The sequence below is a fragment of the Gobius niger genome (genome assembly GCF_951799975.1).
Source record: "Gobius niger genome assembly, chromosome: 1".
NCBI lineage: Eukaryota > Metazoa > Chordata > Actinopteri > Gobiiformes > Gobiidae > Gobius > Gobius niger.
The window spans coordinates 19,989,476-20,013,392 of record NC_136852.1 but is presented as its reverse complement, the minus strand read 5'-3'; the positions used below and the strand labels follow the sequence as shown (position 1 = coordinate 20,013,392).

General features: G+C 40.5%; 4 protein-coding genes across 12 annotated transcripts in view; 3 read left to right on the top strand and 1 right to left on the bottom strand.

The window, feature by feature from the left end:
* Positions 1-458: 458 nt before the first annotated feature.
* opa3 (outer mitochondrial membrane lipid metabolism regulator OPA3) lies at positions 459-1,717 on the top strand. The gene is made up of 2 exons (XM_079571277.1): positions 459-622; positions 1,064-1,717. Exons 1-2 carry the CDS (start codon positions 481-483, stop codon positions 1,390-1,392), a joined length of 471 nt encoding a protein of 156 aa, XP_079427403.1. The 5' UTR covers positions 459-480; the 3' UTR covers positions 1,393-1,717.
* Positions 1,718-1,943: 226 nt separating this feature from the next.
* On the top strand, positions 1,944-8,670 carry hnrnpul1 (heterogeneous nuclear ribonucleoprotein U-like 1). The gene is made up of 16 exons (XM_079554788.1): positions 1,944-2,025; positions 2,499-2,758; positions 2,850-3,110; positions 3,188-3,410; positions 3,522-3,595; positions 3,697-3,836; positions 3,939-4,038; positions 4,127-4,239; positions 4,339-4,605; positions 4,699-4,821; positions 4,889-5,017; positions 6,231-6,399; positions 7,042-7,302; positions 7,381-7,529; positions 7,620-7,859; positions 7,979-8,670. Exons 2-16 carry the CDS (start codon positions 2,530-2,532, stop codon positions 8,084-8,086), a joined length of 2,586 nt encoding a protein of 861 aa, XP_079410914.1. The 5' UTR covers positions 1,944-2,025; positions 2,499-2,529; the 3' UTR covers positions 8,087-8,670.
* Positions 8,671-8,863: 193 nt separating this feature from the next.
* Positions 8,864-17,736, bottom strand: rasgrp4 (RAS guanyl releasing protein 4). Its single transcript, XM_079565981.1, has 17 exons — positions 17,368-17,736; positions 14,421-14,587; positions 13,663-13,781; positions 13,438-13,493; positions 13,211-13,342; positions 12,995-13,136; positions 12,726-12,899; positions 12,517-12,633; positions 12,105-12,380; positions 11,199-11,279; positions 10,844-10,975; positions 10,621-10,730; positions 10,361-10,511; positions 10,251-10,287; positions 9,620-9,751; positions 9,366-9,550; positions 8,864-9,293 (listed from the first exon to the last, which is right to left on the bottom strand). The coding sequence occupies exons 1-17, from the start codon at positions 17,382-17,384 to the stop codon at positions 9,183-9,185; spliced, it is 2,139 nt and encodes a 712-aa protein (XP_079422107.1). The 5' UTR covers positions 17,385-17,736; the 3' UTR covers positions 8,864-9,182.
* A 1,297-nt stretch (positions 17,737-19,033) lies between these two features.
* The window catches only part of ryr1b (ryanodine receptor 1b (skeletal)), a 46,985-nt gene continuing 42,101 nt past the window's right edge, over positions 19,034-23,917 (top strand). For all 9 annotated transcript variants that reach the window (XM_079554099.1, XM_079554095.1, XM_079554094.1 and 6 more), the window contains exons 1-2: positions 19,034-19,225; positions 20,400-20,473. In XM_079554099.1, coding sequence (XP_079410225.1) covers positions 20,426-20,473 — 48 coding nt within the window. In that variant the 5' untranslated portion in view covers positions 19,034-19,225; positions 20,400-20,425. The remainder of the gene's footprint in view (positions 19,226-20,399; positions 20,474-23,917) is intronic.

Genomic DNA, 23,917 nt, shown 5'->3' with positions numbered 1-23,917 from the left:
ACATTTTACCAGAGGAAGATCTGTCATTAAAAGGAAAACAACAACACTCATAACATATTAAGAGGAGCCAGGAGTAAGACTGTACTTATACAGGTTATATATAGGTTCATGTCTGCAAGGAAAGTATAAAAGTTTGTTTTTTTGTCAGCCCATTTCATTTTATGTAGGTGATACTTTCCAATTATAATATAAAGCTGAATAACAAATGTCACATCTTTATCCAGTTTTTGATCAAAGTACATACATACATCTTTAGCGTAATAATTAATTGTCCAATTTTCAGGGAGAGATAGTTTTGAACATCAATCCAAAAATATTTTACAGTACATGCATTCAAAAAACAAGTGAATAATTGTCTCCTTGTGTAGTGAGAGCATATATTTCTATGAGTGAGAGAGAGATTTTTTTATTCTCTCCTCTCTTACGTCAATACGTAACCCATACGTGCTCCGCCCACTGGAGTGGAGCGTTTCCGCCAAGATGGTTGTCGGTGCCTTCCCCATCGCCAAGCTCCTATATCTCGGTGTAAAGCAGCTGAGCAAGCCTGTAGCCAACAGGATCAAGGCAGGAGCTCGGAGAAGCGATTTTTTTAAAAACTACATTTGTCTACCGCCGGCACAGAGTGAGTAAACGACTATATTCACGTGAATGACCGCTGGCTCAGTCAGGACTGTCATGCACGCCAGCGTGGGTATGTGCAACCAATCAGTTTTTAGTTCGATCAAACTCTGGCCAATCAGGATCTCATATTTATTTCTTCGACCAATAAGAGAAAGGTTAGTTCGCAGAGGCGGGATGTAGTTGTCATTGAGCAAAATAAAATCAACAAAAAACTACAATAACAGGAATTACTGTTAACATCACCTGTCTGTGTTGGTTCCAGCTGGTTTAGGCATTAGTGATTAATGTGACCGTAGATGGGAAAGAGCTACTTTATATAATGTAACTATTTTGGACGTTGTTATTAACTGATAAATGTCGGTTTGGTTAATTATTTTGGACTTTGTTATTAACTGATAAATGTCAGGTTGGTTACGGTCTCTTCTGTTTCTTGTCTTTTCAGTGTACCATTGGATTGAGATGCGGACAAAGATGCGAATTATGGGTTTTCGAGGGGCAACTATTAAGCCATTGAATGAAGATGCGGCTGCAGAACTGGGTGCAGAGTTATTGGGAGAAGCACTCATTTTTCTTATTGGAGGGGGTTGTATGGTGCTGGAATACAGCAGACAAGCTACTAACTCACAACGCAAGGAAGAAGAGCTGAATGCAACAATCACAAACTTACAAACTCAAATTGCTGAACTTGCTTTAACCACAGAGACACTAGATGCCCAATTGCGAGAAGTCAACCGGCAACTTATGTCATTCCCTCTCCCCTCTAGAAAGTGACAAGCACAGGATATAACGTGCACCACGTAGCACAATGATATACAGCCTTTGACAGTTCAGCATCACGTGCAGTTCTCTGGTTCTGACTAGGAAGAGTAAGAAAAAGCATTGTCAAGCCAAGACATATCAGCGTGCTGTGAATGTGTGTGCAATATTAGCTCAAATTTTGAGCAAGCAATTGTGTAAGATGTTGCTATGATATTCATAGTAATTTTTTTGGTGCATGTTCATTGTGTATTTAAAAATGAAATAAAATAAATAATCAATGAAACAATGACGTAATTATAATATATATAGATCATATTTTGGCACAGGGTTTCTGGTTTTGGCTGTGGTTATCTAAAGGTCAAATTTGCAGGTTATGCATTGTATGAGATTTTGACTTGTTATAATAAAGACCTGGTGCACGATTGTGTTGTCTGTATACTGAAGGAAAGATATACTTCTGACTTATAATAATAAAAACACTCATAAAGACACACATTAATTGGATGATAGAAAATGAAAACAAGCATTGGGTGTTTCGTTTCCGTCACTAGGCGGCGCTGTGGCAGCAGCAGCACCATGGCAGTACCGTCTCTGCATTCTCTCAATCTTCTTCTCTGTTGACCCGCGCACCTCCCGTGAGAGCAGGTAGGCCTAATCTATTTCAGCAAACAGAAAATACCTCTTTTGTTGTTCTCGGATACATACATTAGGCTAACGATGCAATTTGCATGAGGAATAATACTCACTCTGAAGCGCTTCCATATAGTATATCTTGAGTTTGAAATGCATGTTTCGTTTTGCTTTCGCAAAATTAGCACACGCTAGGCTAGGCAAATGTTGTTAGCATCAGTTTTCGCCGTGGTCGTTCTACGGGATAATAGAACAGAAAACGAATGCAATAAGTAGTGTGATATATTGGACTTGCAACAGGTGTGTGTGTGTGTTTGTTTGTGTGTGTCGTGCAGTAGTGTGTTGCATCCTTGCATAAGATGTTTTCAGTGGTGTTAACGTTAGCATATCTAGCTACAGTGTTAGCTCGAATGCCCGCTTTCTGCATAAAGAGTGGTTCGCTCTCTATCAATTTTGTGCCATAATCACTATTCCCTGTCGTTATACAGCAACAAAGAAAAGATTCCGACAGTAGCAATCATGGACATTGACGTGAAGAAATTGAAGGTGAACGAGTTAAAGGAGGAACTTCAACGGCGCGGCCTGGACACCAAAGGCCTAAAGGCTGACCTCGTCGAGAGGCTGCGAGCCGTCTTGGAGGAAGAGGCGCAGACTGATGCTTCGGGCACAGCGGAGCCAAAGGACCAGGGCGACGAAGAGTACTCGCAAGACTATCAGGACAATGAGGAAGAAGAGGCTGAACAGCAAGGTGAGATTTGTGTACTGAAATAGATTAAAACATAGTCTTATCATCCAGTAGTTACTAATGGCGACCATAACTATATCTCTTGCACACACAGAGCATGTAGAAGATGATGGTGATGGCGATGGAGATGGAGATGAGAATGATGATGCTCCACAAGGAGATTATGATGAAGGTAGAGATTCGGGAGGCTATTATGAGGAAGAAGAAAATGGAGAGACTTTTGACAGTCAACAAACCTTCGAGTCAAGCAACAGCATGCCTGACTTTGCAGCGGATGCCAACATGCCCAAATCGGACCTTGTGTCTGAAGAGGCCAAGCCTATTGAAGAAGTGGGAGCACCTGAAATAAAGCAAGGTAGATAATTGCTGATTCAAATCTCTTAGGTGACAGATTTGAGTACTCCATTTAATCTCCCACTTGTGTTTCTATAGACATCAAAGTTGAAGTGAAATCAGAAAATGTTGATGATGCGGAACAGCAGCAGGAGCAGCAGCAGGAGCAGCAGCAGGAAGAAGAAGAACAACAGGGTGAATCAGAGAGGGCTACTCCAATAGAAGTCAAAACAGAGGGTGAAAAAGGTGGACAACATGGTCGCAAGAGACCCTACGAAGAAAATCGAGGATATGGCTATTATGAACACCGTGAAGAAAAGCGGTATGAACTCTCTCGTTGCAATTTCTAACCTGTTTCAACTGTTGCACGTGCACAATTTTGCCCACAGAATTCGATATATTGTTTAAAAGTTTTTTTTTTTTAATTTGGTAGATCACGCACACCACAACCTCCTGCTGAAGACGAGGAAGAGAAGATTGATGACACTCTTGTTACAATTGATACTTGTAAGTAAATAAAATGGATTCATAGTGTGTAAAGGTACATGGTATTGTCAGGGTGTCTCTGAAACTAACCTGCTGTTTTGTGTTTGTTTTTTTTCTTTTAGATAACTGTGATTTGCATTTCAAAGTTTCTCGCAATCGCTACAGTGGGTATCCTCTCACCATCGAAGGCTTTGCTTATCTCTGGGCAGGAGCGAGGGCCACACATGGAGTAACTAAGGGCCGTGTGTGTTATGAGATGAAGGTAAAACAAAGAGCTTTTAAAATGAGATGTTTTTATATCTCTTAAATTGTGTTTCTTTTGCTTTAAAAAAAATAGTCTGAAGTGTTCAAATATTGTTTTTAGATCAATGAAGAAATATCTGTAAAACACCTGCCTAGCAATGAACCAGACCCCCATGTGGTAAGAATTGGATGGTCCCTCAACCACAGCAGCACTCAGCTCGGTGAGATGAGAAGTTTTGACTGATAAATTTGTAATTTAGTTTATTTAACTTGTATTATATTTGTTTTATATTTTTCTTTTTCTTGCAGGAGAGGAACCTTTTTCTTTTGGTTATGGAGGAACAGGAAAGAAATCCAGTGACTGCAAGTTTGCAGATTTTGGTGAACGATTTGGTGAAAATGATGTCATTGGCTGTTACATTGTAAGCATCTATAATCTGCTGCATCTGAAAAGATTACTGTCCTCACTGACTGCAGTAAGTCCTGTTAGAACCTAATTGATTGTATGGTTGTAAATCCAGGACTTTGAAAGCGGTGATGAAGTCGAAATGGCCTATTCCAAGAACGGCGTCTCGCTTGGCGTGGCTTTTCGAACAACTAAGGAAGCTTTGGCCGAACGTGCACTGTTCCCCCATGTCCTGGTGAAGAATTGTGCTGTGGAGTTCAACTTTGGGCAGAGACAAGAACCCTATTTCCCCCCTCCAGAGGGATACACCTACATTGACAATATTAACCTGGAAGATAAGATTCGGGGGACCAAGGGACCCGACACTAAATCTGAATGCGAGGTAAGACATTACAATTATATTACAATTATATTATAGAGCAAATGTCTGCGGAAGCTCTGTGGAAGTCTTACAATTGTTTCATATGGAATACAGATCCTGTTGATGGTTGGCCTGCCTGCCTGTGGAAAGACCACGTGGGCTATGAAGCATGCAGAGGCTTATCCTGAGAAGAAATACAACGTCCTGGGCACAAATGCCATCATGGACAAGATGAAGGTTGTTATTTAGGGGGGCATTTGTTCATCTCAAAAACAGTTGTTTGACCAATTCTTTTGACATTCAGGTGATGGGACTGCGTCGCCAGAAGAACTATGCTGGACGCTGGGATACACTGATTCAGCAGGCCACTCAGTGTCTGAACCGCTTAATTGAGATTGCTGCCCGCAAAAGACGCAACTACATTCTTGATCAGGTATTGAACACTTGCCCACATCGTGTCTGTTCTCGACTTAGCCAGTCAATGTGCCGTCATGCTCTTTCTTTCTAATGGACTTTATTTATGTTTCAGGGATCTGTGTATTGTAGATAAAAGAAGCTATGTTCAACATTTTATCACTTGATTATCATGTATTTAAAACAATAATGCTTCTCACGAGTTAAAGAATATTTCATGTCTTCATTCCTCAGAATATTTTCACTTTGCTATTTCTTGTCATAAAATAATGTTGTTCTGTGAATATGAAAACTGTAAAGTAAACCATGACTAAGCTAAGATGTTGAGAAACAAGTAAGCTCTCGCTGGTGAGTAAGAAAATCACTTCTGTTGCTAATTTAATAAGGCAGAGTTAATAGCTTTTTAGAAAGCTATTTTAAGTAAGATTCATGGAACTTTAAGTGTGTTTTTAATATGTTGCCCTCTCAGGTAAGTAATGACTAACCACTTTAAATTTCCAGAGCGTTGTGATCAGCAAAGCTGAAAAAGGTAGGTTGGTCTGGAACTGGCTTATCCTTGGCTATGTGAGTATATGAAGGTAGGTTATTTATGTTTGTCTGATGTCTTCACGGGGACCTGAGAACAAGCCAATAACTAAAGGTAAGTCAGGGAACCCAATGAGCAGATAAAAGAACAGCATGTTTTAAGAGACAACACACAATTATTTTTATTGAACCACATTGGGCTGTTTGGTAATCGACCATTTAGTAATCCAATGCTAAATAAACTGTTCTAGTACTATCTTTTTCCTCTTGCATGTTAAGTTTGCAGATAAAGGTGAATGTTCAAGTAGAATATGATTTTTTAATAAAACGTATGATTTGACCACATCGGTATAAAGGCATACATGTTAACGGCGATATATCTACACTTAAAGTTTTTTGCGTAACAGTTCTCTTTGCAATATGTAAACAAACATAAACAAATGCATAGATTCATAATATACATATATTGAGGGTTCCCTGAAACTTGCACACACCGTTGAGTAGGTACTTGCTTAAGATGCGTCAGAGTTGAGGTAAGTCTGGAGTGATGAGAGGCCATTAGCACTTGAGTAAAACCGTAGCCTGACATCAGTCAAACCTCTCTCACTTCATTATTGCAGGGTTCCTGTGCTTCCTTCCAGTGGAAAGCCCTTAACAAGTAAACAATAACAAACAAGCTTCTACCTCTTTCTTGTCACCATTGCTAGACAAATGTATATGGATCAGCAAGGAGACGAAAAATGCGTCCTTTTGAAGGTTTTCAACGCAAGGCTATTGTAATTTGTCCCACGGACGAGGATTTAAAAGAACGAACGTTAAAGCAAACCAATGAGCAGGGGAAGGATGTGCCCGATCATGCTGTTTTAGAAATGAAAGGTAGGAACGCTGTGGAAGCTACAAACAAACACCAGATCTACTTTTTTACTTTATCTATGTGTTGTCTCTGAATCAAATATGGAAAATATTCCCTCTTCCTACCCCTTCATAGTCTTTGGCCAGTCATCAGAACTTGGATTAATTTATTTTAATAGTACACACACAAAATTCTTTTCTTCTCAAAGTGTCCATACCATACTTCTTTTTTTCTGTTCAACTGCAAACAGATTATTCGACCCAATAATAATGTCAAGTTAAACGGCACGTTTGCTGTAGAATTGGCATAAATGGATTTCGAACAATGGCAGATTTGCAATATATTGCTTAATACACCAAGTTCCTGGTTTGCAGTCTTATTTTCTTTTTCACCATTCCCTATTTGTTTTGCCCCTTGTACCCCCCTCCTCTGAACTACTGTATCTTCTGTATTGCTTTTTAAATAAATGTTTCCTCCATTTGTTTCCTGGAGGTAATATTTGTCTCTTACCCCACCATCTGCATTCATCTAGTGTTGGATCTGCTGCCTCTGTAAGGTTGTAATTTGTTTTTATTTGTCTTCCGGTGGTTTGGCTTTTCGCCCCCCTGCTACCCCTCTCCTCTTCTCTCTCAATCTCTTGCCGTGATCACCCGTGACTCCAAAAGCCAACTTCACTATACCTGAAGTGTGCGACTTCTTGGAGGATGTGACGTATGCGGAGCTGCAGCGAGAGGAGGCTGAGAAGCTGCTGAAGCAGTACAATGACGAGGGCCGCAAAGCTGGGCCGCCCCCTGAGAAGCGCTTTGACAACAGGCAGGGAGGCTTCAGAGGGCGTGGTGGTGGCAACTTTCAGCGCTATGACAATCGCGATGGCCCTCGTGGTGGTTACCAAAACCGCGGTGGGGACAGTGGAGGATACCACGGAGGTAAGGGAGAACTTGTTTTTTTATGTATAATTTAAGGTTTCAGTCTTTTTGAACAAAGCTAATTTCGCTGTTATTCAGGTTACAATCGAGGTGGCTATAACCAGAATCGCTGGGGTAACAACTACAGAGATGCTCCGGATGCAAGGAGTGGATACAACCGCAGTCAGCCACCAAGTGGAGGCTACAACTATCGCCCAGCTCCGTACAATAAGGGTGGATACAGCCAGGTAGTAAATAAGTTCAGGCATTATCATCATGGAGATGTATTGTGTTAAGTCAACTGCAATGTGTCAAATGCAAAAAATCCTTTTCAGCAGAACTATGGGCAGAGCTACAACCAGGGCAGCTATAACCAGGGCAGCTACAACCAGGGTTACTATGGTAACTACAGCCAGTATCCAGGCTACACCCAGAGCTACAGTCAGACATCATCAACTCCACAGACATACACCCAGCAACAACCGCAGGCGCAGCAACCGGCTCAGCAGGTCCAGACCCAGCAGCCGCAGACGCAGCAGCCGCAGCAGCCGCAGAGCTACAACCAGCAGTATCAGCAGGTATGTGCACCATGCTTTCCAGTTTGTTCATATCCATCAATGCCTTTGACATTCAAACATCATATTCATGTATTTGTCAGTTATTTCATTTGATTCATTGAGGTTTTTTTGTCCTCCAGTATGCTCAGCAGTGGCAGCAGTACTACCAAAACCAGAATCAGTGGAACCAGTATTACAGCCAATATGGCAGCTATGGCCAGGGCCAGGGCTCCTCTGGTTCCCAGTAAATGTACCTGCATCACTGCCTGCACCCATGTGTCCAACCTCTGCTGCAAATTGTAAAGTTCACCTACATTATCCTAACACTGTTAGTCTTCATGCTTCACTGTTGTTGAAAATTTGTGTACAAATGGATGTTTTTTCCTGAACAAGTCTTACTAAAAGCAGTGGCTCTGTGGTAGTAGATAATGGTTTCAAAAAAGAGATGTCTGCAGATTGAACTTTGCCTATATTTAATACAATAACCATTTGTAGACTGCACTATGTGGACAATTTGAAAGGGCAAGATGTGTCTGTATAAAATATTCTTAGCTGAAGAGAATATGAGAATGCATGTTTTTATCTTTATTCTCTATTGGATGGAGATTAAAGTTAGGAATGATTCATTTTAAGTTTCAACCGAACATTTTATGCTATACTGTAGTATTTTATTTTTAATCTGCTTTTCGATTTAGACTATGACACGCTTAAGTAGTCAAGTGCATTTTGTTTTGTTTCTTTGCATCCTGTAGTTGAATCCATTGTGACAACCCTTTTTTACCTGAAATTGAATATGATTATGACGTTACCAAGCTGTCTTGCCTTTATATAATAAATGCAATTGAATTGCTGGTCACTCTTTTGAATATGGTTTCACTCAAAAATTAAAACGATGAACACAACCAAGCTAATGGTTTCATTTGCTGCAGAAGTGGGTTATACAATATAGCCTGGGTTAAGGTTTGTAGATAACCGATATTCAATTGTGTTTAGTGCATCTGAACAAATGTGATCCATTATGACTTGAGATATTTCTTAAAACATTTAACAGTTTTAACTGCACAGCACCCTTGTTTCATAGGCTGAATATATTGTGTACACCTTTAAATAGCACTTGAGCTGAGACTATTTCCTGCAAATGCTAGAGCTGAAAATTGTGGTAGCACCAATGATAAATACATGAAATGAACGAGAAGTTCATAAATTAAAATACATATATTCTAAGACGGAACAGTAAACCAGGACTGACACATGCACAAATCCATTGAAAAACAGTTCAACACTAGAATCAGATTTGCTGATATTCGTAAAAATGCAGTCCCATATTTGAAAATTAAGCTTAGTTTAGTCTGGCTCTCGGCTTTTGTCTTTATAAAGATGCAATTCTTCCACTTTTTCTTGCAAAAAGGAAACTGGCACAGAACCTCCACGATTTCTTTGTGGCAGCGTATGAACCTGAGAAACAAAAATATCAGACATAAGACAATGCCACTTGTTCTTTTGCCTCGCTGTGAAAGTCTCAAGCACCTTTCTGTCTGGAGAACCATGTAGGAGGGAGTGTGGATGAAGGCCACTCTTTTCCTTTTTGTCCGGTGTCCAAATTCCGGGGTCTGTTTGAGTGGAGCGGTCCAGTAGCATCAATTCCTTGTTAATATTTTTGCAAACTGCCTTGTGGGCTTCAGTGTCAAACACAAAGTTGTCCTCTTCTGAACCTGTAGACCGACAATGCAATTAAAAAAATAAATTAATGACACATGTGTCATATGTGGAGAGAGGCGTACTCCAACTGTTGCCCTTGGTTTTGGAGTCAGGACCAGGGGTACATGGGCAGGACCCGGCTGTGTGTTTGTGTTTCTTTTGGCACTCACTTCCCACAACTTCTCTGCAATGTTTGTGACAATTGATTCCACAGTCTAGGGACAAACAGGAGCGTTGTTAGAATATTGAAATGAAAGAAAAATCAACCTGAGTTGCCTTAAACTGCTTTTCGAGGACACAAATACCACTTTACAGACTAAATCTCACTAGAACCTTCTTCACTTCACTTCAAAGCTCAGAACTAATGGAGGCCTGGACTACCATGGACTTGGACTTGATTGGGGACAAGTGCTAGGAATTGGTAATGAATAGATAGAACACAGCATTAAGCATTAAGGTTCTTTTAGCAAACTGGTTTTGGTCATATGATCTGGCAATCCAAAATGTAGAAAACGTTGTAAACATTAGCATTTTCACCATGCAGTTTCAGCAAATTTTACAGTCAATGCCACATAATAGCAGCACCTTGCTGGCCATTGCAACCGTGTCAGCAGATCAACTAAACTGTTGATAAACTCTGATACATTAACATTTTTGAATGAAAAACCCACAAATTGGACGATTCTAGGGGAAATGTGTATCTAAAGGTCTTACCTTTGCAATGAAAACCTTGTTTAATCACACCCCACAACTAGAAAAGAACAAAAGATAACTCAATCAACAGATCCAGATTTTATTATAAGCGTGGTGAAGGCTAAACTCACAAATCTTCCACAATGGTCACAAAATGTTGGCCTTTTGTAGGTTGTTTCATGGAAATTATGGGCGTCATTGAAGTCATATCCAAGCTTTGCACATATGGACATCCCCCTCATGAAGTAAGAGGTTATTTCATCACGACTTATTTCTCCCAATCTTGTTTGCATGAAATTAAACAGAGAGAAACACGACAGAGTCTGAATGGGCCTTTCAACATTTCAAGCATGAGTTGCATTGTGTGGAGTCCAAGAATTATTTTTTCAACCTGTCAGTTTCTTGTGTGCGGAAAGAGAAGGGGAAGTTGGCTGCTATTTTCTCAAAGTCCTCCAGTGATATGTAGCCATCTTGGTTTTGGTCGTAGTTCTTCATTATGGACTGTAGGGGGCACCATAATCACGATCAAAAAATGTCTCTAGATACAGGTTTGGTGGCGCTGCTTTGACTTGCTTACAAATAAGGAAGTGAAACCGCAGTTTTATTATACTTACGTCCACCATTTGCTTGACGTGTTTGGATATGGTGTCAGGATCGAGTCTGGGAGTCACCCCTGAGCCCCACTCAGCCACTACAGGCGGTTTAACAGGTGCAACAGGCTGCGGACCAAGCACAGAACAGTAGACCTAATAGACGGTGCGAAGAGAGAAACAAGTAGAGCACACCCACCACATGACACTGGCTCACTAACGTACGGGGCTTTGATGTGGTAAAGACTGATGTAATTCAGTACCAAGGGCTTGGCCTGTGTTCTGCTGTTGCACCCGCAGAAAGTACAAAAATGCCCCTTGTTTTGTAATTGTAAAAATCAGTCATCAGCAAAAAAGTGTCAGGTCCTGCTCTACTGACCTGGATCTTGGGATTCTTGGGCTCCTTGGTGTAGGAAAGTTCATAAATCTCATCTTCTGTGTAGTACAAGTCTAGAGATAGCTGAAGCAGATAATACTATAAATGAAAGAATTAAAATGTATGTACAATTGTCCTCCATAGCCTATAACCTAAAAGGTGCCCTTATAGGTCATGTTATGTGAAGGCGTCGGAGAACACAATCAGGACATTGCGATGAGGGCTGCCAAAACAAGCACTATTTAAAACGATTAATCCACTTCTCACACACTATAAATTGTGTTCATTTTTGTGATCAATTTATACATTTGGTATGTAACGTGATTGCTATAATACGATAATATTGACAACACCTGCATTCATATTAAAGGTGCATTATGGAACTTTCTATGTGGGGGGGGATACACGTTGATATTAGTGAGTATTTGACCTTTTAGTGACCCAGCAGCTGTAAGGGTGGTTAGCTTGGCGTCTTTCCTTTCCATCGCGGTTGCCTCTACAACACTCCAGGATCAATTGTTTTCAGGGTTGGATGGAACCATCTCCATACGTTCTATACAGAAAACATACCAGAAAACCTAAAAAAACAATTGATCCTGGACCGCAGTAGAGGCCACTGTGATGGAAAGTAAAGGCACCATGCTAACCACCCATACAGCCAGTACTGGGTCACTACAAGATGAAATACGTATTAATATCAAGTTTCTTTTCCACATTGAAAGCTCCATAATGCACCTTTAACTACTAGGTCCATGTACCCTTCGTTTAATGACTTTCCAGGTGAAAGGCAAATAAAAAATTGGTGATTGGGATAAAGTAAATCAACACAGGCAACAGATAGAACTATATCTTTGTAACACGTGAATGACACCATAATATTTCGACAATAATTTAGCCGTGGCCACTCACTGTCAGCAGGTGCAGTAGGTCTTTGTTGGTCTCAAAAGGTGGTGTGCTGCTGTGGATCGACAGCAGGTCACTGATGTTGCTGAACAAGTGCTGGAGCTTGCCCAGGTTGATCTTGTCATTGTCTATGTAGTCTGGCAAGGCCTCGTTTAGAGAAATCAGATCCTTGAGGTGAACACCTAAGATGGGCACTTTGAAACCACTGCACTCGTTATAAACCCGGCGGTAGTTACTGTAGTTGCTGCGCGAAGAAAGTAATTCAGTCATCTCATTCAGGGCCTACAAACACACAAAAAAACTACTTTGGCAACAGGCTCGCACATTAAAGCTTAATTAGAACAAAGAGAACAATGAAAACACATGCTAATTAATTCAAGTCGGTTTCTAAATGCTTGAGATGACATGTTTAAAATACCTTGGTGACATCAGGAGGCAGCAGGTTATAGGTGTCTTTCAGCCGGGATATTGAGCTGTGACACAGACCTCCAGTTACAGCCATTAGAGTGTTGAAGTTTTGAAGAGCGCGTAGTTTCTACCAAAGCAAAAGGTTGAAACAAGGCAGTTCTTGGCTGGCTCAGGAAAATCCCAGTGGGCTTCTTAATCAGTTTGAGGGATGGTTGTTACCTGCGCCACATGAATGAACTTGGTGAAGACCTGCGCTCGCTGCTGCGCGGTGAGCCGGCTCAGGATCATGAGCTGGACCCACTGAGAAACACCGTTGCACATCATGACAGAGCGCTCCAGAGCAGGATTGTCCCGCACCGAACCCCGCACCACGTAGCTGCGGTAGTCTAAAAACTGAAAAATCACAAGTATTTATAACTCAGGATACAGACAGCTTTAGTGTATGGGAAATGTTCATTATGAAAGGCTCAGAGGAATTTATGACGTACTGAAACGTTACAGAAGTTCTTAAACTCCAGATAGCTAAGGTGTTCAGCCATTTCATCAGACTCCATGTGGTCAAATATCAAAGACACTTTCCGCTTCTTTACTGAGGGGGAAGGTGCTTGGGAGATGTTCACAGGAGAATTCCTAGGGATCAAAAGCATAAATAAAGAACAAAGCAGACATTGATTTATTATCACTATGGAGTTCTAAATACTCACAGGGAGGAGGTTTCGATAAGCTGCGAGCGTGTCTCTTCCCCATCTGCGCACACTAGAGCCCACAGGTCCCCCATGGTCTGCTCCAGGAGGGGGTCTGTCTCAAACACTGCTGGGAACTGGCTGATCCACCGCCTTGCCATGAAGCATTACACTAAATATGTTTACTATTCGCAAAAAGAGTAGCAAAACCAGTTCTGTCACACACTTGTGTGTGTGTCCGTACTCACCTCACAAGATGGCAGATCTGTGACCTCCTCAGCCCTCTTTTCTCACTCGGACAGTCCTTATATGTGGGAGCAAGAGTCAAGGGTCCAGTGCAACACAGCAGGAGTATGTTCTTTAAATCTGCTTTTCTAACAAGTGTAGAACAAAGCGCTAGCTGTTTCCAGAGCTGATTGTGTGGACATGTGATTCCAAGCAGAGGACTGAGATTCGAACTCATGCAGTGGTGAAGGATATAAAGATAGAAGTTTCTGGGCAAACGTTTTAGAGGGTACTACCCACACGTGCATCATCAGGACCATCTGGACAAGCTGGGACCCTCTGGGGCTAGACAACTTCCCCTCTGAATCTGCAAAGTCAGAAAACCGTGCAAATATACATGAGCGGACAACGTGATAATACTGCATCAAAACTATGTTGAGACTCAAAATACCTCAGATTTTGGTCATGTCTGCTCAGTACATAATAAAGTTAAAGCAAAAATGTAAAACACTCATACCTTAATTGCATAGTTGTATAACATGGTGCAGAGTGAAAGGCAAGCTATTTTAGGAAATAGGTCTACTGTACACTGTACTGAGGCTTGTGTAATGTATTACATGTTAATATACATGGCATAGTTCAATGGATATCTACTTTAATCTGTCTGCATATCGATTTGCATACAACATGCAAAGTGATTTTTGTACTGACATACAACGGCTACAGTACTGGGTATTTTTTCTCCTTAAAATAGCTACAGCAAAATGAAAACAAGGTTACGTGGAAAAGAGAGGAAAGATAAATATAGTGAAGATCATTATGAGGAGCTGTAAGCCCTTTGCTGACCAGTAGAACACTAGCTTGTTAGTTTGTTGCTCTGTCTGTCTGCTCACTTTCTATCACTCAATCCTCTGCTCTACATCATCCAGTTACGTAACCTGCAGGCAAAAAGGCAATTACGGCATGAAAACTTTGTGGACAAAGCTCCACAAAGGCAGAGACTCACCGAAGTAGTTGAGGCAGCGCTGTATGAGCTCGTCCAGGCTGGCTGCGCTGATGCTGGGAGCAGGGCTCGGGCTCTGAAGGGCCCGGCTGATGTCCTGAGGACTGGGACATGTGTTTCTCCTCCTCTGGACCAGCTTTCTGCCCTTCAGCTCAGCAGAGCTGGGCTTCCTAAAAGAAACAGATGCAACAAAGGTGTAGGACTGGAATACCATGTGGTAAGATACTGTACGTCAATATCTAAAAAAACACTTCCCACACAGTTCTCTGAAGTATTGCACAGTCAAAACAAGTGTGAACAATATTGGTGGTGATTAATAAACAGTGCAGCTAGACTGGTAGAGATTCTAGAGAAGTCTAAATATGTAAATGCGTACAAACGAGTGAACAGTTACAAATAAGATTTCTAAATGATGATATTAAAACTTCCTCTTGACACCACAGAGACAGTTTAGCAATGTCTTATTTCACAATACAAACTCTTAAACTAAACTTAACTAAGCAGCCGTTGAAAATATAAATGTCCCCTTTTGTATTTCATTGGCAAGCTTGTTACAAAAGTGTACTATGCCATGTAGTGAAGAAAGTGTTCTTCATGTAGCTGCTAATATGATGACATTACCAGGAAACTCTATGTGACTTCAGAGAACTGGTGACAAGTTCCCTGAATGGCCAGACCTACATCCCCTTATCTAGGCCTGACTTTGTGTGTGTGGATCATTTCCCCAGCCGGCTCTCACTTTCATTCAATACAATTACCATATACAATTACAAACAACATATAGCTAAATATAGCATAGACACAGTACATACTTAACTTGAAAAACACGTGCTCTAATAAAGGCGGGAGAGACATTGATGTACTACACTGTCATGTACTGTTCCTTTCTGCAGCTACAGTGCACTTTCTCATACAGTCATACCTGGATTCACTATATTAGTATGCTGGACAACATAATCAAACATTATCTGCTGCTCGGCACGCCAGGTGACCATGTCAAAACAGCTTTGTACTGTATGTACTAACTCTGTCTGTTTCAAAATTAAGGCAAACTGACTTCTGAAAAGTCTACGTTTTGTTTCTTTCTCTTCTTCAGACATATCCCACTGTCATTGTTATAGGTATTATAGGTATTGCCAAAATAGGTTTTAGTATTTCTGCGGATATGTACGGGTTTAAATCCACAACATTGCCAATAGTACAATGTTATTAAATCGGTATGCACAATAAATAAAAAACAATAATATCTATATAACTTTTAAATGCACTCTCTATGTACGGTGCATCTGTACGTCTGCAGCCATCCACCACAATCAGTAGATTGCCAAAAGTATATAACATAAATGATATTTTTATCAAAGATTATTGGTGGCCACATCTCTAAAAAAGAAAAAAGAAGAAAAGACAAAAAATAAATAAAGGGAAAGAGTCTGTCAGTGTCAAAAAACTCTTACTCAACAAACGTATCTAAATGGAGAGACTGACACATAGTTTAAGGACAGATGGAGAAATGTCATTGATGACATGACGTTTAAAGGGAATTTCCCCATCAGGTAACACTCTCCAGTTTAGTATTATCTCATCTCTTCCTGCTGCAGATAGAGAGCGCACTGTTAAAAAGCAAACATAAATACTGTTCAACATTTACATAAACAAACTAACTACATTTAACAGGCTTGGTCCTAGTTGTGAAGGTCTCTTACTACAATTGTGTCATGCTATTTATTTTATTATATGTTTTACCAATTGTAATTGCTGTTTTACTGTATGGTGACCTTAAATATCTTGGAAATGGTCTTAAATGAAATGTAATATTATTATTCATTAATATTATTCAATTACTTTAAAAAGTAAGTAAGTAAAAAGTATTATCAGTCTTGGTATTTGGTGTAAAAATGTTGAGGATTGGGATCGGCCTTCTTTAATTTGCGTTTTGCGTTTTTTCATCCTTGTTCCATTCAGAGGATTCAGAAAACAGTTGCACTTGTTCTGTGGGAAGACCCCCCTCTTTCTCTCTCCCATTCCCATCATGTCAGCACTCCTGGCGGCAGCACTGGTCCTCCCTCCTGATTCTCACACTGGTGAGGGGGAATATGCAAATTCCTCTCTTTCTTTGCTTAATTGATTAATTGAAGCCCAAGTCCATTGAAGGCCTTGTTTGTGTGATGCTCTTTTTCTCTTCCAGCCCCCACTCTCTCACAACCTGCATCTCTTTCCCCCACATACCGAGGGGATGCATCCACAGCAGAGAACCGCTCAGTAAACATTGAGTTACATGACAAAATGCTTGTGGAATTAAGAGTCTTAGATTACCCTCAACTAACAGTGCAAAGTCTATTAGAAGTGTTAGTGGCCAATAATTAACATGTGCAAGTTTATTTTATCATAATAATAATAAAATATGTTTGCTTTTTATTCCATGGTCACAAGTTCTACTTCTACTTCTAGAAAAATGTTTATGTCGCAGTGAGTCCACCTAAAAGTCTTACACTTTTTGAGATTAGTGTTGAACATAAACTTCTCTTTCCAGATAATCAGATAAGAGACGAGCTGTGGTCACAACTGCACCAGCAGAGAATACCACATTAAAACACAGACTTGTGCTCAATCTGCAGTTCTGCATTAACCAGCTTTTTCAACTATTACAAACTAATATGCTAAGCAATGCCCTTATCTGACAGGTAGGTCAAACACAATGCCCCCACTGTTGACATTCAACACAGCAGCATTAATTCCCCACCAACACAGACACACTGCACAAAACAAGTGGAAATAGATGTAAATGTTTGTGTTTCCCTAGAACTAGTCATTGCTCTCACCGAAACCACACAGCATGACCTCAAGATTCACACATCTCTGCTGCATTCAAAGCTCGCTTTGGTGACATTCGCATCGCCTTATACACTTGCTGCCAAACTTCAAGCATCGACTCTCCCATGTGTGAAAATACCTCTTGGGCTTGTTCATTGCCGTGCTCCTCTCCTGAATAGTCCTCCTCGTGTGCTGATGCTGACCCACAGGGGCATTTCAGCGTGCCCCTACAGCTCCATGTTGGACTCGTCTACTCTCCTCTCCTGTTTATGTGCCCAGGACAGAGTAAGGGCACAGTCACACTCCACTTCAAAATACAGCTTAATAGTACCGGTGTTTCAAAAGTTAAATCAGCAACAAAACTCCGAGGTGCCCAGCCTGCAATGAAGCATGCACATTGGAAGACAAAAACTGTGGTGTCAAAGTAAAGTACGAGCATAAAGTTGCTTGCTTGTCCCTCAGCAAAAACAAGTCAGCATCTTACTAAATGGAGGAACTGGCTCTGACAGATAGGGGAACTCACATCAGTTTCTGTGAGTGTGTTTGTGTGATCACAGGGGGGAGGGGGGAGAGCAAGCAGAAAGAGAGAAACACATAGATGCATATTAGTGAACATATGCAGTGCCAGCAGAGGAAGTAGTCATGTACGAGAGCGAGATAATGATGAGCAATCATCTGAGCACCATCAGCATACTCCAGGAAGTGATAGCATGACATTTTTCTAGTTAAACAGGAAAAGTTTATTTAGAGAAAGAGTATTTATTTTAGGCCATTAAAATGAATGCTATCTATTAACTATTTGACATTGCACATATTGAGTTAATGTTTAGGATCTGTTGTCTCATCTGATTACATTCTTACCTAACTGGTGTCATTTCTCAAAAAAGTGGTTACACTGGAGGTAGTGTTAGTGTTGGTGAATGCAGTGGTGCAGCTGGACAGGGGCCTCAAAGGCATCCTTGTTACAAGACACCAGGAGGAAGAGCCCTCCAAACAGGGCACATTAATGTCCCAAAGGCTGCAGAGGTGCCCTCTATTCTGCAGGAAGCTGACTGTCTGGCAGGGAAAGTGTGATATGGCATTCATAGGAGGGGAAAGTGGTGGGTTACCAGTGCCCAAGTCCAGAAAACCTAAACTAATTTCTAGGATTAACTACAAATAATATAAAAGGATAATATAAGTCCTTTTCCATCTGTGACTCAGGAATGAACCATAAACAAAACAAAACACTGAACAACATGAGTGTGTATTTTTTCTACAGTTTATTAAATCATTTATTTGATCAAAAGAAAACACATGGGAGCATCTTTAAGGGGAAAATATACTGTGTGTCTTAGAAGGGTCTTATTGATCTGAATCATTACGCTGTAATCCGATAGAAATATCAGTTAATGTATGCCTTAAGGGTTTATGTATGATTATATATAGACCTAAATAAATAACATTACTTCCAGACCACTTATTCGAGACCCCAAGAGAAAATGCACTCTCACCTGTTGTGAAGAGGCTTTATTCTAAACATTTTTGGGTTGGTAGAATGGTGTTAGTGAAAGAAACTATTTACCACGAGTGCTTTCCTTTCTCCATCGTCCCTCAAGCATAAGGCTGCACACTCGCATTGACTGCGCCATGCTCTCACTGTCTGCATAGGTTCGTAACTTTGTGCAATGTCGCCATCTTGAGTCTTTGCAGCAAAAGTGTCACCAGCAGCAGCTCCCGGTCCACGCCACAGACATAATAATTACGAGGCCCACGCACGCACAGAGAAGGCGGGCTCGTGAGTCGGCAAAACAGGTAACACAGCCGTCAGCGGGTCTCCCCGATCATCTGAGGCCGGGTGGTCACTGTTCACGCTATTGTGGGACGGTCTGTGGCAGGTTGTTGAATTGTCAGCCCTGTCTGCAGAACGGTCTGGGGGCGAAAGGAGCTGAGCTGTGGCCCGTGGCTGGCGGTGCTGAGGATAGCCTGCTGAAGGATGCCAGATGGGGAGTAAGCAGGTGAGTGATGCGCTCGTGCTCGGCTCTGGTCTGTGTGCAACATTTGTGGACATTAGTCTTGACAAAATATCATCTGCGCAATCTGTCTAGCTTCCTCTTGCGGGCCATTTAACTCTTAAGGCTGATATTATTATTATTTTGAATAGACCTGTAGTAGTTTTTGACTGAAAGCAGGCTGTCTCATTTATTTTTGTTGAAATATTCGCAGTGTGGCATATTTATTGCTATTTTAGAACATTTCATAATTATTTGACATTTATTTAACCAGGATAGTCCCATTAAGATTGGACTTTCTAGCTGCAGAGGGAACCCCATTGCACATGCATTTTCGTGGTAAGGGAAAATGGAGAACCTGGAGGAATCTTATGCAAACACAGAGAGAATACACAGAGAATCTCCACACAGAAAGGCCCCATCTGGTTTGATAATCAAACCCGGCATTTGCTGTGACACTGTGTCTACTGTGCCACCCATAACAAAATCTTATTATGTTGTGCATGACTATAGAAGCTTGACATCAAAGAGTCCATTCAAATATGGTTTTTGTTCACTACCCACTGTGAGTAACAGTTCTCGAACTTTTCTATAGGCTTTTTCACCAACATAGCCTCTGATGTGTAGGAAGTAGCACAAACAGAAATTACATTTTACAACATTTTCTGGTTGGTCAGTTGTTTATAGCTTAACATTTAAGGATTTGAATAATGTTTTTTATCTATACTTGTTCTGACTCAAAACTGGCCATCTGTTGCTACACCTTTTCATTCAGTGTATTAAGTCTGTCTTTATAGTGTCACACATTACACAAATAAGACTGGTGCATTGGTGGGGTTAAAACTTCTTTGAATGATTGGCCCATTTGCAAAAGTACAGCTCCCGGGTGGGATTGGAAGCGCGGTGTCTAATGAGGTGCTGCCCCCTCCCTCCTGTGTTGGGGGGTGCAAGGCGTGAGGAGAGAGAGCAGTCACTCTCTGGCTCAACATGCCTCGAGCCAGACCTGTCCAGCACACCCCCACACACATGAACTGAGCCCAAGATACTGGCACAGGTACCGCAACAAGGAGTTGAGAGGTGTCACCCTGGGGACCTACAGACCCACAGGATATAACAGAGGAGATATTAAAACAGCCCAAATACTGACGAGAATAAAGAGGGATTTTTCTTTTCTCCCGAGGAACTACAAATAACCCTCGGTGAAGGATGGCAGAAGGGGGAGAGGGAGAAGAAGAGATACAGTTCCTGCGAACGGTGAGTCTGACTTACTTTCCTTATTGGGAATGCTAACACACTCTTTGTGAAGATGACGTTTATTGTTATGGCTATGTCAAAGTTTATACTTCACATAACACATAAAACTTGATCCAACTTTATGAGTTGCGTTTAGTCAAATGCTGTGGATTTGGATTTGGAGCCAAGTCTTGATTCTGTAAATAATTAATTATTAATATTCTGTCCTCAATGTGCCATGACCTGCTTATAAGCTGCTATCTTCAAATGTAGTAACTCGTTCATTAAATCACAGAACCATGGGCCTTGTTGTTTATGTGGATTGTTACAAGTTATTGTCACATATTGGATTTGTACTCTTTTTTTTGTAACACAGTCCAACTTTTTGAACGTGTGTGTTCGGGTGGAGATAGACAGGGGCTGGTGCAACTGCTAGCATCGTTATCTATTTATATCTAAGGAAAGTAGAGCCTGTCAGAGTGGGCTGAGAAGACAGAGCAAGTCACTACCCAGACCATACACAGGACAGCTGACCAAAGGCTGCATGACACAAGTCATACCCTCACACTCAAGTAGACATTTCTCAAGAAGGATAAAATATGAAAGGTACAAAGCTCAGCAATAAGAATTCATTTGCTTAAGAGATAAGATAAGATAAGATAAGATAAGATAAGATAAGATAAGCCTTTATTGATCTCACAATAGAGGAACTCACTTGTTACATTCAGCTCTCAAAAACACTCAGAATAGTGTGCAGAATAGACAGGAAATGTGCAAACAATTATATAGTAAATAGAGGCATCTTATATACAGTGAGTACCAAAAAACTACTTATTGCTTGTTGTTGTATTTTTACATAACTTGAATAAAAATTACAGGACATAAACCTACCATACCTTACTAACTTGCACCTGGTCTGGCTCCATTTAGATATTGAAGTTAGGGCTCAGAGCATTATAAATCAGATATGGCACAAGTGGCCACCCTTACGTCACCAGTCTGTTTGTAATGGGAGCTGCTTTGCTTTCAATTTACTATCAATGGTCATATATATAAAAATACACACTAGTTCATACATATTTATATGTTTTTATTTAATACGTGAATAATGATTTGTTTGTGGGAAGTGACTAGTGTAAAAAGGGGGGCAGTTCCACTCGTGAATTATTAATTCCAGGCGTGCTTCAATGGGATTACCTTTGACACTGGCCTGGTCAGAGGTTAAAGCTCTGTTGGGTAGACTGGGCTAAAAATGTTATTGCTCAGAGCACTGTGAGCTCGCTGGATTAAAACACCCTCCAAATGGTCTATGTTATCAGCCATTTAATTAGCAGGTGATGGGAGGCATTGTGCGAGTCAGCTGTTTCTCTCTGAAGGGCTTAGTGGGGCTGGGACTTGGGGAAAGTGGTCTGCTCTCCTCACCCCAGACCAGACTGTTGCTACACATCTTCAATGTCACGTGAACATCTTGTCATTATGAAAGAGTGTGAACTTTTGTATATTCAAATTCCAATTATATGAATGAGGTTATATACTGGATTGGACTGAGCATGAAAGACACCTAATGATCCGATACAATATGAAATAGCTTTTTATTTTCTAGAAATGCAACGAAATCTATGTTGTCCTCCTTCAGTATATTGTGAATTCAAACATTTGTGGGAAAAACACTGTGCATCTGATTATGAAAACATTTGGTTCAATTTCATGAACTGTCAAGAAATGTTTCTACCATTTTTGTCAACGTGACCCTGAAAAGCCTATAAACTTGTCCCTGTGACGACATTGGATGCCAGAAATTTGGAATGAGTTTGTCACAGTGTAATTCACTGTTTGCAATCAAATAAATCAGTAGCCTTTAGAGCTGCTCGACTTTGTTAAACCAGTGCTACAATGTTTTGTATAAAATACAATGATTTCAATTGATAAAACATGAAAAACCTTAAGTGTATGCTCATATGCACATTTCAGTTTTGCAAAAGATACAAAAATATTCATATGACCAGTTCTGCTTTCTGTGATATTGAGACAATAATCCCAATTTTCAAAATAATGTATCACATTCATATTGAATGTATCTGGTAATATTGACCTTTTACTACACCCCGATATGGATACACTGATCATTGTGGTAACCTTGAAGTACACGTTTTTGGATTTCCTGTTTACATATTATTGTATTTTATGCAGATTTCTAATTAAGGTTCCTGCATCAGTAAAGTTTGTAAGAGTTGTTTAGTACAATATAAGTGCACCCAGCATCAGAAGCTGCCAACTTTTAATTTTCACTGTGCTTTTCTGCTATTATAATCTTGATATGTTGAGAATGCACTTCCCAGAAAGATAATTATTTAGTAAAACTTAACAGATGGGGAACAATTATACATGTGGTACATTCATCTATGCTCCCTTTTGTACTGATCTGTTCATATTTTGACTGTGGACACAAATAGTTTTTATTGAACAGTTGGCTCACTGCTGGGCACAGTTAGTTCCTCCTGTGTTGCTTGTTAAGTAGACTCTGAGCAAAATGCAGTGTAATGTAATCCACAGGTATTTGCACTTAAAACAGAATGAGACACACGTAATTGATTCAAGAGGCTTGGTCACAGTTGCTTAATGATACAAAGATAGTGAACAATTATAAAGCAAGCTCAAATAGAATAGTACCAGTAATAAAAAAGAAAGCAGGTACAAATTTACAGATGTATATTATGTACATTGACAGAAATAGAAGAGTAGTCAAAATAGTATAGAACACTTAACCCTTCAATATACAGGACTCCACAAACAGCAGTGCCCACATTTGCAGAGTGATTAAACTGTGGTGGCTCAAAGCAAACAACTGGATTTGCCCTATTAAACCAAAACCCAGACACTGTCCCCTTGGCTGCCACAGAGAATAAATGCTTTTGTATATACAGTATGGCAGTCTCACTATACCACACAGCTACACTGTAATGTGAATCAGCCCGGACCTGTTTGAAGGGGTATTTGAGTTGCAGCCTATAACTGCAGTGTCTTTTTATAGCGAGCCACTATAAGAACACACACTCTAGAGGCAGAAACCAGAGGAGTCCGTGCCCTACTTGCTGCTGGCGTCTAATAGAAGAAATATGTGTCATCATGTGAACAGAGCTCATTGTTGTGTCAGTCTTTTCTGACATCTTTATGGCCAGTAGGTTACGGTCACATTGTTACTGTTCATCAGGTGTGTAACTGATATCAACATGTGCTGAAAGTTCAAGGTAACGACATATTGGAAGATTTTGTAATCCTACAAATAAAATTATAACTCGATCTTGAGCTGTTCTTCCTCTTACAATATAGTACAGTAGATACAGGCTAATACATTGCTGGATGTTAAAGGGAGATTTGTTTGATGATGTGGCAATTATTATTTTATACTAAAGGATGTGTTAACTCTTGTAGATTTAGCAAATTTAGGACAAATTCTTTTGCAAT